The 16,963-nt window shown below is 46.1% G+C and overlaps 1 protein-coding gene across 1 annotated transcript in view; it reads left to right on the top strand.

The window, feature by feature from the left end:
• Nucleotides 1–16,963, top strand: part of stab1 (stabilin 1) — a 51,378-nt gene that overhangs the window by 26,026 nt on the left and 8,389 nt on the right. Inside the window, exons 38-61 of the mRNA XM_035632903.2 lie at nucleotides 196–391; nucleotides 813–908; nucleotides 1,154–1,199; nucleotides 1,846–1,925; nucleotides 2,019–2,144; nucleotides 2,395–2,468; nucleotides 4,569–4,640; nucleotides 4,868–4,987; nucleotides 5,089–5,136; nucleotides 5,664–5,744; nucleotides 5,894–6,040; nucleotides 7,193–7,327; nucleotides 7,423–7,482; nucleotides 7,655–7,831; nucleotides 7,971–8,060; nucleotides 8,228–8,374; nucleotides 8,640–8,696; nucleotides 8,796–8,955; nucleotides 10,097–10,246; nucleotides 13,117–13,221; nucleotides 14,903–15,019; nucleotides 15,699–15,831; nucleotides 15,951–16,011; nucleotides 16,149–16,293. Of these exons, the coding sequence (XP_035488796.2) occupies nucleotides 196–391; nucleotides 813–908; nucleotides 1,154–1,199; nucleotides 1,846–1,925; nucleotides 2,019–2,144; nucleotides 2,395–2,468; nucleotides 4,569–4,640; nucleotides 4,868–4,987; nucleotides 5,089–5,136; nucleotides 5,664–5,744; nucleotides 5,894–6,040; nucleotides 7,193–7,327; nucleotides 7,423–7,482; nucleotides 7,655–7,831; nucleotides 7,971–8,060; nucleotides 8,228–8,374; nucleotides 8,640–8,696; nucleotides 8,796–8,955; nucleotides 10,097–10,246; nucleotides 13,117–13,221; nucleotides 14,903–15,019; nucleotides 15,699–15,831; nucleotides 15,951–16,011; nucleotides 16,149–16,293 (2,623 nt within the window). The remainder of the gene's footprint in view (nucleotides 1–195; nucleotides 392–812; nucleotides 909–1,153; nucleotides 1,200–1,845; nucleotides 1,926–2,018; nucleotides 2,145–2,394; nucleotides 2,469–4,568; nucleotides 4,641–4,867; nucleotides 4,988–5,088; nucleotides 5,137–5,663; nucleotides 5,745–5,893; nucleotides 6,041–7,192; nucleotides 7,328–7,422; nucleotides 7,483–7,654; nucleotides 7,832–7,970; nucleotides 8,061–8,227; nucleotides 8,375–8,639; nucleotides 8,697–8,795; nucleotides 8,956–10,096; nucleotides 10,247–13,116; nucleotides 13,222–14,902; nucleotides 15,020–15,698; nucleotides 15,832–15,950; nucleotides 16,012–16,148; nucleotides 16,294–16,963) is intronic.

The following is a 16,963-nucleotide window of genomic DNA, read 5'->3' as shown; positions in this document are numbered from 1 at the left end:
ATTCAAATTTCCTGACTTAGTCACTAATAATTTTCTGTTTTCTGTCATGAGGTGGAATAATCAGAGGTCATAATCACACATTTACATAACAGACACCCTCGTCTGGTGACAACGAGCCATCACTTTACCAAGCTCATGTTTGAGCCTTAATATTAGAAATAATAATAATAATCGTGCTGATGGTGTGTCCTGCAGGATCTCTCCTGTTGCCCTGGTTACTTTGGTCACGAGTGCTTCAAATGCCCCGGAGACGTTGGCAGCTGGTGCTCCAATAACGGGGAGTGTCAGGACAGTAACCGTGGAAACGGGGAGTGTCGTTGCTACGAGGGTTTCCATGGCACCGCGTGCGAGAACTGTGAACCGGGAAGATACGGCGTCAACTGCTCTTCCAGTGAGGACACTCATCCCGACAGACGCACACACGCACACACACCGCCGGAAGTTCTTTGTCTGCACATAATCTGTTCATGCACAGGATTGTAGCCAAACTGTAACGCTCACATATTTAGAAGTATAACAAAAACCCATGAAACCAAAAAGAGCAAACAAACCCAAGCAGCTTACAAACCTACACGTCTCGCAAACCTGCACAGGTTGCAAATATATGATGATCACGTGCTTACGTTAGGCTGAAACAACCCTGCAGCTTTGACAAACTAACTTAATCGACGCTAACAAAATTATATGCTAAATGATGCTGTGTGTGTGTGTGTGTGTGTGTGTGTGTGTGAGTGTGTGTGTGTGTGTGTGTGTGTGTGTGTGTGTGTGTGTGTGTGTGTGTGTGTCTGTGTGTGTGTGTGTGTCTGTTGCAGAGTGTGTGTGCGACCATGGGAAGTGTGAGGACGGTCTGGCAGGAAGCGGCAGGTGTGTGTGTTATAAAGGTTGGAAAGGAGTGTCCTGCTCTGTAGGTAAGAGACACACACACACACACTCACAAACACACACACACACACACACACACAGACAATGTGAAATTGTAACCTCCCTCAGTATGTTCGTTGTCACCTGAAATCTCTCTCTCTGTGTGTGTGTGTGTGTGTGTGTGTGTGTGTGTGTGTGTGTGTGTGTGTGTGTGTGTGTGTGTGTGTGTGTGTGTGTGTGTGTGTGTGTGTGTGTGTGTGTGTGTGTGTCTGCGCGTCTGCGCGTGTCTCAGAGATCAAGGACGACGCCTGTGGCGGTGTGTGTGACGAGAACGCCAAGTAAGTCCTTGCGTTGTCGTGCCAATAGCTGAGTTGTGTGTCTAAGTGTGTAATCCGGATAAATCGCCTGTGGGCTTTTGAGGAGCTCTAAACTGACCCACAATGAACTGGGGAGGAAAAAAAGTCCTACCTGGCTGTCTGTAAATGTTTACAAATCACCATAAAGTGGCATGTTTACTATTTTAACGGTATCCAAATGACAAACAGAAACATGAGAAGTTTAATAAGTCTGTAGTATTCACTGTATGATGCCTGTCACACACATTTATCCGACCCAAGTATGGAATCACATACTAATATCAAAACAACATTGAAGTTCTTGTTTTACAAATACAAAAATCTCCCCTACAGATGCACAAACTTTGAGACCTTTTTACAAAGGTTGATTTACATCCAGAAACTCTGACATTATTTGTGAACTTTGAGATACAAATCTTCAAAGGCAGCTCTCAAGCGTTCATTCAAATTTTTAAGATCAGTTCAGTCGTGTTACTAAAGTTACCAATGGCACCCGGTACAACAGTGGATTCAGAACATCACCAGCAGACTTGAGCAAAATGGTCTCAGACGAATCCCCCAAAAAATCATCAGTAGCTGCTTCTTCAGTGGACGAATAAATGTTGAACAGTGTGTTGCTCTGCTGTAGCTGTATAACGGGACCGAAGGGAGTAGCTGCTGCTTGTCTGTGTGTGGCTGGATATGAGGGCAACGGAACCTACTGCAAAGGTAAAGCACACAAGCACACACACACACACACACACACATATGTATCCTGTACCTGTATTAGATCTGATCTAACGTTCCCTCTCCGTCCCTCAGAGCTGGATCTGTGCAGCAGGTCTAACGGGGGATGCTCGGAGTTTGCCGCCTGCATTAAAGTGTCAGCAGGAGTGAGGACCTGTACCTGCAGACAGGGCTACACCGGAGACGGGGTCGTCTGCCTGGGTCTGTAGTCCCCCTGACCCCTGACCCCTGACCCCAACCTGAAACTCCTGAACCAAGACGTGGCAGAAGCATTCAAATACGTTATGATATAAATGAAATTCGATAGAATTGAGGGAACACAGGGATGGGACACCGCAGAGGGGAAGGGGAGGGAAGAAACAAACACACCTTCCAACAACTAAGCCATCTGGTGTACGAGTTGTGTGTTTGTGTCATAAAATATTCATTTCCAGCCTGTTTGTGTTCCCAGAGATGGACGGTTGTCTGGTCAACAATGGAGGCTGCCACAAGTCAGCCGACTGCATCCGAGCGGGGCCCAACATCGTAAGATATTTAACTGTGCTTCGTCCCAACACTGAGTGTGTTGTGATGTTATGGCCTCATATTCCTCCTTGCATTTTTTATTGCAGGTCAAATCTAGGGGATTAGTTTGTTTGTCGGTTGGGTTTTTTGTTTCAACGGAAATTACATTTTTTTTTACATTTTCACTGATTTCCCAGGGAATGATTCATGGGTCTTGGTGGAAAAAATGAGGCATATTTACGGGACTGACATCTATGAGGTGTGGCTTGATTGAATTTAATGACTGCTGGGTCTTGGTGCAGGTATGCACTCTACTAAGAGCCATTATAGGTTTTATTGTTGTGGTCCCACCTCTGTTTCTCCCCGTTCTCTCGCTCTATCGAGAGAGAATTTGTCTCCCCCTAAAAACTGAGCTTTCCCTGCGGACTGTGTGAATCTTAAAAAGCTGGAGTGCTGTGTGTGTGTGTGTGTGTGTGTGTGTGTGTGTGTGTGTGTGTGTGTGTGTGTGTGTGTGTGTGTGTGTGTGTGTGTGTGTGTGTGTGTGTGTGTGTGTGTGTGTGTGTGTGTGTGTGTGTGTGTGTGTGTGTGGCAGTTAAGTTAAGGAAGGACTTTCTCCCGCTTCAAACTTTTTGTGTCAGTGATTATTCACTCTATCGCCCGACGCGAAGCGCAGCTGTTGGCATTAACCAGTGTGTGTTATATATTTAGGATCTTTGTCGGAGACGTCGCTTTTATTAAAAAAAAGATTTTATAACCGCAGCTTGGGAATTCTGGTTAACATGTAGCGTTTTATGGGCCGCGACTAAACGACTATAAATGTATAAATTAGAAGAACTATGTTGTTAATGTGTTGCTGCATTAAATACACAGTACAGGAGACTGCAGCGAGCAGGCGGACACGGGACCGTGATTCTTTTTGTCAGACGACGACGACGACGTCCTGACCATGAAATGCTTCAGCTGTCCCACTCACACATTTGTAATGCAAAGAAAAAAAAATAGGCTAAAAGACAAGAGGTGTAACCGTCTGGAAAACTGTGGATACCATCTGATTTGTGATTCAGAAAAATCTTAATCTAGACAGAGTCTTGATAGTTGAGATCGGAGCAACATTCAACAGGCCGGCGACATGAGTGCCGGATGACTGTACCAACAGGGCAATGCAAATGTTTTTACACTCTACAATTATCTGTATGCCTCAACATATATAAACTCTGACCGGTCATATGTAGAGCTGCAGCAGTTTGACTATTTTGATAATCAATTAATCGTTCAAGTAGTTTTAATGAGAAAAAAATGCAAAATTCTCTGATTTCAGCTTCTTAAATGTGAATATCTTCTGGTTTCTTTTCTCCTCTGTGACAGTGAACTGAATATCTTGTGTGGACAAAACAAAACATCATCTTGGAGTTTTGGGAAACACAATCGACATTGTTCAGCATTTAATGACAATTAATGGACCAAACAACTAATCGATCCATTGAGAAAATAACGACAGATAAATCGTTGATGATAATAATCGTTAGTTGCAGCCCTGGTGATGTGATGCAATTATATGCAAGAAAATAATAGAATATTACACAACAATTCACACTCAACTAATCTGGTGTTTTATGCAGCGTCATGTAAGTGCACAGTGCACAGGTTGAATGGTGAAGCATGAAGACGATGAGCAACAGGAAGAAGGAAAATATAAATATGACACCGTTAAGCTTTAGACAAATTAGAAAAAGCCGTGCAGAGGCTGGACCGTGACTTTGAGCTTTCTTGGTTTTCTTTAAAGAAACAAAAATTGAGCAGGATTTACAGCAGAAGGCGGGGGAGTGAAAACCAGTATATAAAGATCATAAATCAGTCTGTTCCCTTGATTCTCTTTTTTTCCGGACTCCATTCGCTGCTTCAGAGGAGATTTTGTTGAATGTTGGTGAGGAGTCATTTTTTTCCGGCCCAGACCTGAATATTTATATCCGCTGGAGCCCGAGACCTCCAGGGCCACGGGAGCTTTCACTCCACCTTGTGTCAAATAGAGGTTTTTAATTGATATGTCACTTCCCGTTACACAGGCGGAGGACGTGATTGACCGTTTCATTGACTGACTGTCTTTTCTCCGTCCTCTTCCAGACGGCCTGCAGGTGTCGGCTGGGCTTCCAGGGCTCGGGGAGGTTCTGTTATCCTGTCAACCCGTGCAGAATCGTATGTCTGTTTTGTCATCGTCGTTTGTTGTGTCATCATGTTTTGTCCCGTACATTTTTTTCGAAGGTCTGTCTGACTTCTTTGGGACAGACACCAAGTCGCTGGTGCGGTCGATGGATGAATAGATAAACCTAAATGATAGAATTAATGCAGATCGTGGCGGCGAAGTGATCGCATGTGTGTTGATTCCTGTCCTGCAACATCGGTTTGATCTTGTGTGTGTGCAGAACAACGGCGGCTGCAGCAGGTATGCCAACTGCGAGTACCTGGGTGAGGGCCGGAGGAACTGCACCTGCTTGAGAAGCCACGTGGGCGACGGCTTGAATTGCCGCGGAAACGTCTACAATGTGAGTGACATGACCTCTGACCTCCCGCTCGCCTCTGACCTCCACCACCGCCACGTGTCCCCCCCTCACGAGAAGTCGTGTTTTGCTTGTCTGTCCCGCAGGAGATTTCTCGCCAGTCGGAGAACTCGTTCTACCAGCGGATGGTGTCGGTGAGTGGCCGTCAGTCACGGCACATTGAAATTCACTCGGCAAAGTGTGCTCACGGCCATAAACGTCACACTGCTTGTTTAATCTCTGACGCTACACCCGTACTACTACGTTTTCCTTTTAAATTGACAATCAATCGCCATCCAGACGAGCGTTTTGTCACGTGACCATTCACGCACACTGGGCATGTGCCCACCGGTGTTAAACAGGAAGCAGATTGTTTACTGTGCAGTTGGTTGCTCAGTTACAGAAAAGGCAAATAATGAAAAATGACCATGAGGTGGAACTGTTACTATACTGACAGTAAGAGTTGGCAACGCTCTGCATTCACCGCTGGTAATCGGGTTGTGACCGATCAGAGCCAATCAGGAAGCAGATGCGGAGGGCTGCATCATTCGTTTTCCGAGTTTAGATTATTTAGATTAGTTTCTCCGGAGCCATAGTTTTTTTAACATTTTGGTGAGTTGCCTCGCGATGACCCAGATCCGTCATCGCACAACTTCATCTTTTTTCTCTTTGTGTCTCTCAGTTATCAAATACTCGTAATCTCTACGGCAACGGCCCGTTCACCGTCTTCGTCCCCGTGGAGTCGACCAACAATGCCTCCGTTGTGAGTACAGTGTCATATATTATCTAACAATCTCACGTTGAAGATTTTGTGTTTCATCTCGTAGAACTATGCATATATATACGTCCGGAACATAGTTGGTGATGCATGATACGTTCATTATTAATGTGTGTGTGTGTGTGTGTGTGTAGGTTGAAGAATGGAGGTCGTCTGGTCGTCTGCCTGACCTGGTCCGTTACCACATTGTCTCCTGTGAGACTTTGACCTTGAGTGACCTGAAGACGACGGCGCGCGCCGCCTCGGTGTCGGGACACATGCTTCATTTCAGCCTGCAGCAGGTAACACGCACACGAACAGGTGCCGGACTGAGTAACGCAGAATATTAATCATCAACTGAAATACCTGCGTCTTTGTTTCCACCTTGTCTGTCTCGCCTGTCTCTCCCTCTCTCCTCCACACCTGTCTCTCCCTCTCTCCTCCACACCTGTCTCTCCCTCTCTCCTCCACACCTGTATCTCTCTCTCTCCTCCACACCTGTATCTCTCTCTCTCCTCCACACCTGTATCTCCCTCTCTCCTCCACACCTGTATCTCTCTCTCTCCTCCTCGCCTGTATCTCTCTCTCTCTCCTCCACACCTGTATCTCTCTCTCTCCTCCTCACCTGTCTCTCTCTCTCTCCTCCACACCTGTATCTCTCTCTCTCCTCCACACCTGTATCTCTCTCTCTCCTCCTCACCTGTATCTCTCTCTCTCCTCCACACCTGTATCTCTCTCTCTCCTCCTCACCTGTCTCTCTCTCTCTCCTCCACACCTGTATCTCTCTCTCTCCTCCTCACCTGTCTCTCTCTCTCTCCTCCTCACCTGTATCTCTCTCTCTCCTCCACACCTGTATCTCTCTCTCTCCTCCACACCTGTATCTCTCTCTCTCCGCCTCACCTGTCTCTCTCTCTCTCCTCCACACCTGTCTCTCTCTCTCTCTCCTCCACACCTGTATCTCTCTCTCTCCTCCTCACCTGTATCTCTCTCTCTCCGCCTCACCTGTCTCTCTCTCTCTCCTCCACACCTGTCTCTCTCTCTCTCTCCTCCTCACCTGTATCTCTCTCTCTCCTCCACACCTGTATCTCTCTCTCTCCTCCACACCTGTATCTCTCTCTCTCCGCCTCACCTGTCTCTCTCTCTCTCCTCCACACCTGTCTCTCTCTCTCTCTCCTCCACACCTGTATCTCTCTCTCTCCTCCACACCTGTATCTCTCTCTCTCCGCCTCACCTGTCTCTCTCTCTCTCCTCCACACCTGTCTCTCTATCTCTCCTCCACACCTGTCTCTCTCTCTCTCCTCCACACCTGTATCTCTCTCTCTCCTCCTCACCTGTCTCTCTCTCTCTCCTCCACACCTGTATCTCTCTCTCTCCTCCTCACCTGTCTCTCTCTCTCTCCTCCACACCTGTATCTCTCTCTCTCCTCCTCACCTGTCTCTCTCCCCATCCTGCAGGGCTCAGTCTGGGTCAACAGCAGGTCGAGGATCGTGAAGAGCGATTACACCACGGCGAACGGAGTCATTCACCACATCGACACGCTGCTCACACCTTACAGGCTGCAGGACAGACCGGTCGTCCAGGATGACAAGGTTTGATCAACGGTTGATGATTGGTCAGATTTAACAGACAGACAGACTGTGTGACCACCACCCCCCCCCCCACCCCCCCTTCTCTCGCCTTTTAGATGAACTTCACCACGGCAGCGACGTTTTATGGCTACAGCCGCTTCTACAAACTCGTGGAGGTAAAACCAGACCGCGAGGAAATATGTCGTGCGGCGTGTGTCGCTTTAGAAATCGCTTACTGCCCCTTTAATGAGATAGGAGAGGGATTGGGGCAACACATGCACTGTTACTACAACTTACAGTGCTAGTGAACGTACTGTTAGTAATCTGTTCTCTTGACACTCTCTATAGGATGCAGGGTTACTCCCTGTGCTCCGGATGTCCATCCACCAGCCGTTCACCATGTTCTGGCCCACAGACGAGGCCCTCAGCTCCCTGCCGGCTGAGCGACAGCGCTGGCTCTCCAGCCCGGACCACCGAGAGCAACTGGCTGCGACTGTGAAGGCTCATATAATACGCAACTCAAAGGTGCGGCAGGAAAAAGAGGAGGCCAATGACTGCACGCCAAGTTATCACATGCCACAAGCTACAGTCTCTCTCTCTCTTTGTGTGTGTGTGTGTGTGTGTGTGTGTGTGTGTGTGTGTGTGTGTGTGTGTGTGTGTGTAGGTGTTGGGTGTTGGTCAGCCAGATAAATTCTCGTCGTTCCGCACCATGCACGGATCCACCATCAAGTTCAAGTGTGACAAGACCCTGGTGGTGAGACACACCGGACCCCATGAAACCAAAATACTTATTTTGAGCTGAGTGCAAACATCATCTAGTAACTGTTTTTAAAAAGTTATTGACTGTGTGTGTGTGTGTGTGTGTGTGTGTGTGTGTGTGTGTGTGCGTGTGTGCGCGTGTGTGTGCGTGTGTGTTTTCAGGGTGCTGTGCTGATTAACGATAACGCCGCCAGGTTGGTGGAGCGCTACCTGAACTTCAAAGAGGGCGTGGCCTATGGCATCGACCAGCTGCTGGAGCCACCCGGCCTGGGAGCGCACTGCGACAGCATCGAAAACAAAACCACTTACGTTAGTTGTGCTAATGCTTTTCCTTTTAAGATACATTAATCGAATGCATCAAGACGCTGACAATACATACAAATAACGCTCAGCAGTGTTGGATCTGCAACACTCTCTGCGTATTGTACTTCCAAAGGTCCGCTCACGCCAGCGTTTAACAACTAAGTATGACTCCACTTATCCGCTCCACACTGCTGCGGTCGTCGAGTTTATTCGCAGCCTTCGTCCTCGACTTGGAACGTGGACTGAAGCTTTCTGTCTTTGAACGTCTCAGGGCCGCTGCGGACGCTGCGGGTTCCCTCCGTCCTGCCCCCTCAGACACCATGATATGGTACAATCTGCCTTTCTGCTCACAAACCTGAGCATTAACATAAACTACTGTACGTAGACATAAATGTCATTCATAATTCCTTTTATTTTTTCTCTCCAGGGAAAGACGGAGCCTTGTTTGAACTTTCGCTACAGGTCATACCAGCGTTGGAATTTTGACCTGGACGACCATTTCAGCCGAATGGGCTGTAAGAGAGTTTGTCAGTTTCCCTCCTGGGTCCAAAAGTGCTGCAGTAACCACTACGGCAGAGACTGCCAAGGTAAGGAAGGAAAGAGGGAGGGAGGGAAGGAAGGAAGGCACATAGTGAAAATGCTCCTGTACACAGAGCATCATCTCTTTCAACCCACTGGGGTCTGGAGGAAATCGCGTGTCCTCTAGACGCGACAGTGTTTGTTCTGGTGGACTCACTGAACCAATCGTGGTGGAAATGTAGAGATTGTCCTCAGGGTGGCGCTAAAGGACACAAGGTCATCTCAAGTGTCATCCTCTGGGGAGCAGGAACAGGCTCGGGACATTTCTATTTGTGTCGTTTTGTAATTTTGTTGTTATACAAAAATAGAACACATGGACTTTTCATGTGTTCTATTGACTTCACATTGTCCTTCACTTTGTTCTAACTAAGAAATGAGCGCATCCTCATCATCGGTGATGGAGGGGATCAAGGTCCAGTCCCCCGCTGCTCAGGGAAAATGTCAGTTTGTCCATCACATATATACAGTACATCCGTCACGATGTCCGTCCCCTGACTAAGACTGGGAGGTTCGTCTATTTTTTTGCAGGCGACCAGGAGGATTTTACAGAGATAGAAGTCTCTTCCTCCCAAAGGATCCGGACATTTTATTGCAGCGAGATCGTTTTGTCTGCCTGGTGCCGCTACTGTTCAGAAAAGGTCAGGGGAGGTCACTAAACTAATCGAAAATCATCCTCCTGGGGCGGATTTTATGGAAAGCTGCTCAGCAATTGCTCTCCTTTTGGCCTGGGGAGCTGTTGCAAGTTTTGCTGCTTGGCTATTTTGCCTGACATTTATAAATCCTGAGCCGAGGAAGTCATGTGACGGAGAATGAGTGTGAAAAAAACCCCCGAAATGGTATTATTTTTGCGTAAGCTACAGCACATTGTTACAGAAACCAAAAGGGAGGCATGTTTATTTTGTATTTTTCGGTTCCATGATGGCTCGTTCCCCACGATGTAACTCCTGACTCCCCTGAAGACTTTTTAAATATTTCCCCTAAAACATTCTGACTTTCTTTTAATAATACAAATCTCTTAATACGTTGTTTTTTTTCAACCCACACAGGCACTTTTTTTTTTATTACTACAACTAAAAATGATGATCAAATGTGATTTCAGTTGGACTGCTCGTCTCCTTCCTCGTCACAGAATGTGTTTGTGTGTTTCAGTGTGTCCCGGCGACGTGGAGGCACCTTGTGGGAAACGCGGCGTCTGCAGCGACGGTCTGCGCGGCACAGGACAATGTAGCTGCGACAAGGGCTTCAGAGGAAGCGCTTGCGAAGTGTGTGACCTCGGCTTCTTCGGCCCCAACTGCACAGGTACAGCAGAGCTCCACGTACAGCCGGGACTTTGTTTTTGTTCGATTCTCCCTTCTGGAAGAAACCAACCAGGAATAAGTCATATGATTCTCTCTGGACAGCTTTCACAGCAGAGTCCTCACAAGATATGAAGATATTTGGCTCCTTGGCATCACATATTAGTTTTTTTAGAGTCTTTCCAGTTGCCTGTTCATTTGGGTTTATTTGCAGGTTGATACACAGATTCCGCTAAACTCCATAACCAAGAACTTTCATCAAACATTTATATATTCTTTGTCTTTTTAATTGGCACAGACCGATACACAATCAGGCGGCAGCTTCTTGTTGAAATGACAAACATCACCAGCAGCAGATTATATCATCAGCACACACACACACACACACACACACACACCAGCTCACTTCAGTTTCGACGTGTTTTATGACTGAATATGAAACTGCTGCGGTGTCGTCATAGACATGGGCGATCTCGGGGAGCAGGAGGGTTTGCAGTGGAGAGGTCTTTGCTAAATGTGTCTCTGAAACACTGGAACTAGTGGCAAAGAGCAGGCGACCTCTACGTCTCCCGTCGCCTCAGTAACTTCAAACCACGGGTGGATTCTAATCTTTTCCTCTCTACTATTCCTTGACCTCAGTGGAAAACGTCATGAGGTCAAGGAAAGGTGTAAAGGAGGACTGATGGGACAGCGCTGCTCAGAGAATCCGTCTCCTCTTTCACTACACTACGACATCACGCGACGGCGGATGTTGTTGATGCGTCTGTCGTGGTGAAACTACACATTTTCGAAGATGGACGACAAAAGACACAGCGGCTCCATGAGCATGTTTCAGTGTTTTACCCCCGTGTGATATCAGATGTAAATGAGTCATATGTAACAGTAACTTATGTTGACGTCTCTCCTGGGTCATATTCATACTCTTCTTCTTCTTCTACTTCTACCACAGATTGATGAATTGTGGTCTATTTCGGTCTATTGCGTCTATTTCTCCTTTCCTTTCGCATAGGAAGCTCCAGTGTGCCCTCTGCTAAAGGAGATAGGAAAGGAAGCATTGAAGCACATTTCCTAAGCATTTAGAGAATCTGAACAGCTCTTATCGTGACTGCTGATCACAACTTCCGGGTCACGTCAAGATTTATGAAACTTCCTCAGCAGATTTGACAATTCCACCTCACCCCTAGTTACATCACATGGGAGAGAACTGTGTCTCTGAGGCGTGATAACTGTGAACCTCACTGTCACTTCACAGTCGATCATCATAGTGAACTCATGTTATATAAGTTATTATTCATGCTATGCACTCGGCAGCTTCGTCAGGACGAGGGCGCTGAGGCCACGTTCATTTTTTCGGGGAAGATTGGTAGATAAAGATTTTATTGATTGATCTGCAGATACATTTCTCGATTAATCAATGAAATGTTTCAGGGTGTAAATTGTTTTGTAGGACAAAATAAACTGTGAACGTGACATTTAGTTTAGTTTAGTTGTAAATGTTTTTTCAGTCCGAAACGCAAACCGAAGCAGTGAATCTTCTCATTTGAGAAACGGACGCCAGAGAATATTTAGACTTTTTGCTTGAAACAAAAAACCAAAAACTGAAATCATTAAACGATTATCAAAGAAGTAACAGTTGAAGCTCTGCACCAAAAAAAAAAAAAAAAATGTCACCCCCTTGAGCTCTCCGGCAGCCTGTTGTCATAGCAACGCTCCACACTCCGCAATCACACAGCTGGTTGTGCCTCCAGCTGAGGACAAGTCTGCCAGCTGCCTTCACCCGGAGTCGCCCAGACGTTACACAGCTGCCGGTCGTCGGCGTCGCCGCCGTCTTCTCCATTCGTCGGCCGGATGTGAGCGGAATGACTCACGACTCATTGCAGGTTAAGGAACGAGACACGTTGTCATGGTGACTGAAATTAATCCCAGGCTGATCCGGAGTCGGGAAGTTTTTAACCGATTTTTGTGTCATCGGCCGTCTGCGAGGTGGAATGTTTTGAGCAGAATTTTAAAGCTCTGTGATTGGATGGTTCTTCATGAAAGGCACCTGGAGACGGTCCAGGTGGACTTCCTGTCTTCAGGTTGAGTGTCCGCTCTGGCGGTGCGACTTTTAGGTTTATCTTAGACGATTCATTTCATTATCGATTAACCTGTCGATTATTTTCTCGATTAATCGATCAGTTGTTTGGTTCATAAAATGGTGAAAAATGTCAATCGTATTTCCCCCAAACCACCGTGATGAAGTTTTGTTTTGTCCTCACACCAAAGATATTCAGTTTACTGTCACAGAGGAGCAAATGAAACCAGAAAATAATCACAATTAAGAAACTGAAATCTGAATTTTGCCTTTATTTCTTCATAAAAACTACTTGAACCGATTAATCGATTATCAAATAGTTGGCGATTCATTTAGCAGTCGATTACTAATCCATTAACTGTTGCAGCTCTAGTAATGAGAGACTTTCTCTGTTTTAGTGAATTCACATCAAGCTTATTTAGTGTAACCGCCTGCGGATTTTTTATATCAAATTCGAATTAATCCATCCATCCATCTTTAACCCATCTGTTATTCTTTCATTTAAAACCAACCACAGTTGAGCAAAGTGCTGCACAAAGTACAATGAAAAGGCAGCATGGTGGAGATAATAACGGTAACATCAAATCCATCCATCATCTACATTGCTTTGTCAATCCCAGCTGTCATTGGGCGAGAGGCGGAGTTCACCACCGCAGGACTGACGTACGGAGACCAACAACCATTCACTCTCACATTCACACCTACGGTCAATGCAACATGCAAACTCCCATGTTCTCCATGAACCCAGTTGGTTCAACCAAGTTGACCAAGTTGTTTTCTCTCTCTCTCTCTCTCCGCAGCCTGTCGCTGTGGGAGGCAGGGGACGTGTGACGAGGGCCTCGACGGCTCTGGACGGTGTGTGTGTCAAACGGGCTGGAGCGGCGATCTCTGCCAGACTGAAATAGGTGAGCTCTCCTCTTGGATTGTGACAATCTGAGTACGTTTGAAGAAAGAAAAGAAAAGAAGAAATGTCTGGTTTTACTCTGTATTTTCTTTTTTTTTCATTGTCAACAAAAATTCCATAAAAAGACCCAAACCAACAGTGAGTCTTGTCTCTGAGCCTGAGGCAACTGCTTCCAAGTGAAGTAGTGAATCAAAGGAGATTGTGGTGTCAATTTCTCATGTATTAACATATTCTCTGTTTAAATTGTGTTTCTGGTACGTGGGAGACTGTTCACGACAGGTAATGATGAGCTGAGCCCGGAGTAGAAAAGCAGATGAGGGAAGTGTGGTTTACAAGGGGTTAATGAACAGCTGGCTTATTCGGGGTAGTAAGACATTGGGGCCAGGAAGAAGGATTCACAGAGATGATAAGGTCAACACTCTTGTTGACCTGGCCGCCTTGGCCAGGCTATCTAAGATGTCTGTTCTGTGGGATCTGGTTCAGACCTCTGAACCAGCTGAACAGACTCTAGATAGATAGATACTTTATTCATCCCAAGCTGGGAAATTCTGGTGTAGCAGCAGCACGTTTCACACATCACACATTAAAAAATATATACAATATTTACACAATAAATTTTAAATATACGAATTGGCAAAAAAAATAAAAATTTAAAATTAAGAATAAAAAATTCACAGAATTTACATGAAGTATTGACAGTGGAACAAGGTAGTCTCTGTAGTACTCTTGACTTTGATTAATTAACTATGACTGGTAGACAAACCTTTTGTGTTTGAATGATTATTTGGTCATTCCTCGAGGAGATCGAGATTTCCACCACAGAGATGAATCATTTAAAACATTCAGGAGAAAATAAAACATTTCTTTAGAACAAATTTCTGCAGCAGATTAATGCACATTTGTTGTGTGTTCGTGGTGATGGAGGAACGCGTCACCCGGTGTTCCTCAAACATGATGAGGGAGCTCTCTGTTAGAGAGAGATACAAATATCAGGCTGTGGACAAACACGTGTTAGTTATTAGATAAGTTCAGAGATGGTTTTGACAATAATTAGACGAATATTTTTTTTAACCAAATTGATTTTACAGATCTAAAGGAAATTTGGCCATTGGACAATTAATTAATTGTAACTTTGTGCTGTGTTTCTGGAATTGCCGCACCACACTGTCTATATTGAAAAAAGAAATAAGAAAAATAGAAAAAAAGATCCATTGTTTCATGATGAATGTTCAGTTATAGACCGAGCCCATTTTCACATAAATCATGTCTTATTTTCAATAACTTTTGTCTTACCTTACAATAATTTCATATCTTGGTCTTTAACAAAGTTCAACTGCTTCTCATGCTTTTTTACCCAGAATGACATTTGTGAACGTCAGCGAGTAACGTTCAGCTGATCGTCCGCCCAAGTGTTTGGCTGAGATGAACATTGTTGATGTGTCAACTGCTCATCTTCTGTTGACAGTTCTCTGTCTCATACGTCTCACGGTTCTAACCCACTGATGATGATTGTGCGGCCTTCATGAACAAGGTCTACTCTCTTGAGTTCTTTTTTCTAGTTGTTACTCACAGACTCAGTTGCTCGTCTCATCTCCTCCCGGACGATATTTTAGGTTTTTTTAAAGCTCTGTCTACCTTCTTACCGACACCCTGTGATGAATCATGTGTATCTGTCCCGACAGGCTCCATCCCGGAGGAGTGCCGCCAGTGTCACGCTCAGGCCGACTGCGCGCCAGGTGTCGGCTGTCAGTGTAAATCTGGGTTCCAGGGGAACGGCACCTCCTGCGTCCCGGAGCCACGTGAGTGTTCTGCATCGCAGGACGACGAATCGCCGGCCAGAGATAATGAACCGAGGATAGTGAGGAGTCAAAGGAGCAACATACAATAATCCATCCATCCATCCATCTTCTACCGCTTTATCCATTTAAGGGTCGCGGGGGGGCTGGAGCCAATCCCAGCTAACATTGGGCGAGAGGCGGGGTTCACCAGCCTATCGCAGGGCCACATACAGAGACAAACAACCATTCAGTCTCACATTCACACCTACGGTCAATCCAATGAACCTGACCCCATTCTGCATGTGTTTGGACTGTGGGAGAAAGCGGAGAGAACCCAGGCATACACGGGGAGAACATGCACACTCCACACAGAAAGGCCCTGGTTGGTTAGAACCGGGACTTGAACCCAGAACCTTCTTGCTGGGAGGCAAAAGTGCTCACCACTACGCCACCGTGCAGCCCCATACAATAATTAATAAGACAAAGGCACTGTTTTTCAGTTTTTCAATTTTTCAAATTTCAGTTCTCTTAAGTGCAAAATTTTAGAGTTATAGATATTGAAAATGCTCTGAACGTACGGGACAATAATAATAATAATAATAATAATAATGAGCTGTAGATTTGAAGATGACTCGTTTGCAGAACAGATCCTGACATTCGTTCGGAGCTCACATTCATTTTTCATGACGTTGCCCCGCAGCTCCGGACCTCTGCTCCGAGTACAACGGCGGCTGTCACCAGAATGCAGACTGTAACCAGACGGGACTGGTCGTCAACTGCACCTGTCACAGCGATCACCAAGGAGACGGTTTCTCCTGCCAGCCCATCAACAGGTGAGTGGAGCGCCGGTAAGATCCCGCTCGGCGACTGTGGGTTTTTTTTTCTTTTCATCCGAGAGGATTGGACATCGAAGTGAAGATGTTGAGTCAGAGATCTTCTCTCTGTGCTCCAGGTGTGTCGAGGAGCCCAACGGAGGCTGCAGTGACTTTGCCTCCTGCAAGTTCACGGGTCCAGTGAGTAAAAACCTTCGTTGCATATCTAATCCTCTTGTCGCGGTTGTCGTCTACAGGTTGAACTAACCGACGGCATGTACACACGAAATCAAATTCCCTGTTTTTTCGCCGATCACTCAGTAATTTGGTCCTTGCAGAACGAGCGCGAGTGCGAGTGCCTGCTGGGGTATGTGGGAAACGGAGTCCAGTGTCTGGAGAAGTTGTTGCCCCCCGTCGACCGCTGCCTGGAGGCCAACGGAGGCTGCGCCCCGGTGGCCACCTGCAAAGACCTGCACTACCACGGTGAAACATCTGCACCGCAAAACATTCTCCATCACTTCTTTCACAAGAGTAACGGCTCTCGTCATGACCTCATATATCAGGGTCGGGCTGACGATGGCATTTTCCATCCAAATTAAAGAGCTGTTGCCATGGTAACAACTGAGAAAGGCTTGCTATGACTTTTACTGCCATGGACTACAAATCCATTCTAATTTTTTACTACCATGTCCATAACGATAACTATCACCATGGTAACTCATCAGAAATGCATCGAGTTACCATTGTAACATATCTGTGCTGCCTTTTATCACCATAGTAACTTATCCACAATGTCTTCTGTGTCACGGTAGCACTTTCACTGTGACATATGTTGCCGTGTTATCTTATGCTGCGCTCCATTATACCTCGTAACCCGGAATTACCGACCTTTGAGTTGGAAGTTGCAATTGGAACGCGTCCCCGCCCCCCGAGTCAGAATTTAGACTCGGAGGTCCGTATTCTGAGGTATGATGGAACGCAGCATCAGTCCTCAGGGTGATGGTGTTACAGGTCCATAACATCCCTCCATGTAACAACAGATATCTCATCTTGTCTCCGTGGCAACACAATCTCGTGTGTTACCACGTAAACGCAGTTGAACCGGGTCTGCAGCTACAGCGTTAACACGTGTTGGGAGTTGCTTCTGTTGAGC

The sequence above is a fragment of the Scophthalmus maximus genome, chromosome 6, assembly GCF_022379125.1.
Source record: "Scophthalmus maximus strain ysfricsl-2021 chromosome 6, ASM2237912v1, whole genome shotgun sequence".
In the NCBI taxonomy this organism is placed as follows: domain Eukaryota; kingdom Metazoa; phylum Chordata; class Actinopteri; order Pleuronectiformes; family Scophthalmidae; genus Scophthalmus; species Scophthalmus maximus.
The sequence above is the reverse complement of the archived record's forward strand: the minus strand, read 5'-3'. Positions and strand labels throughout refer to the sequence as shown.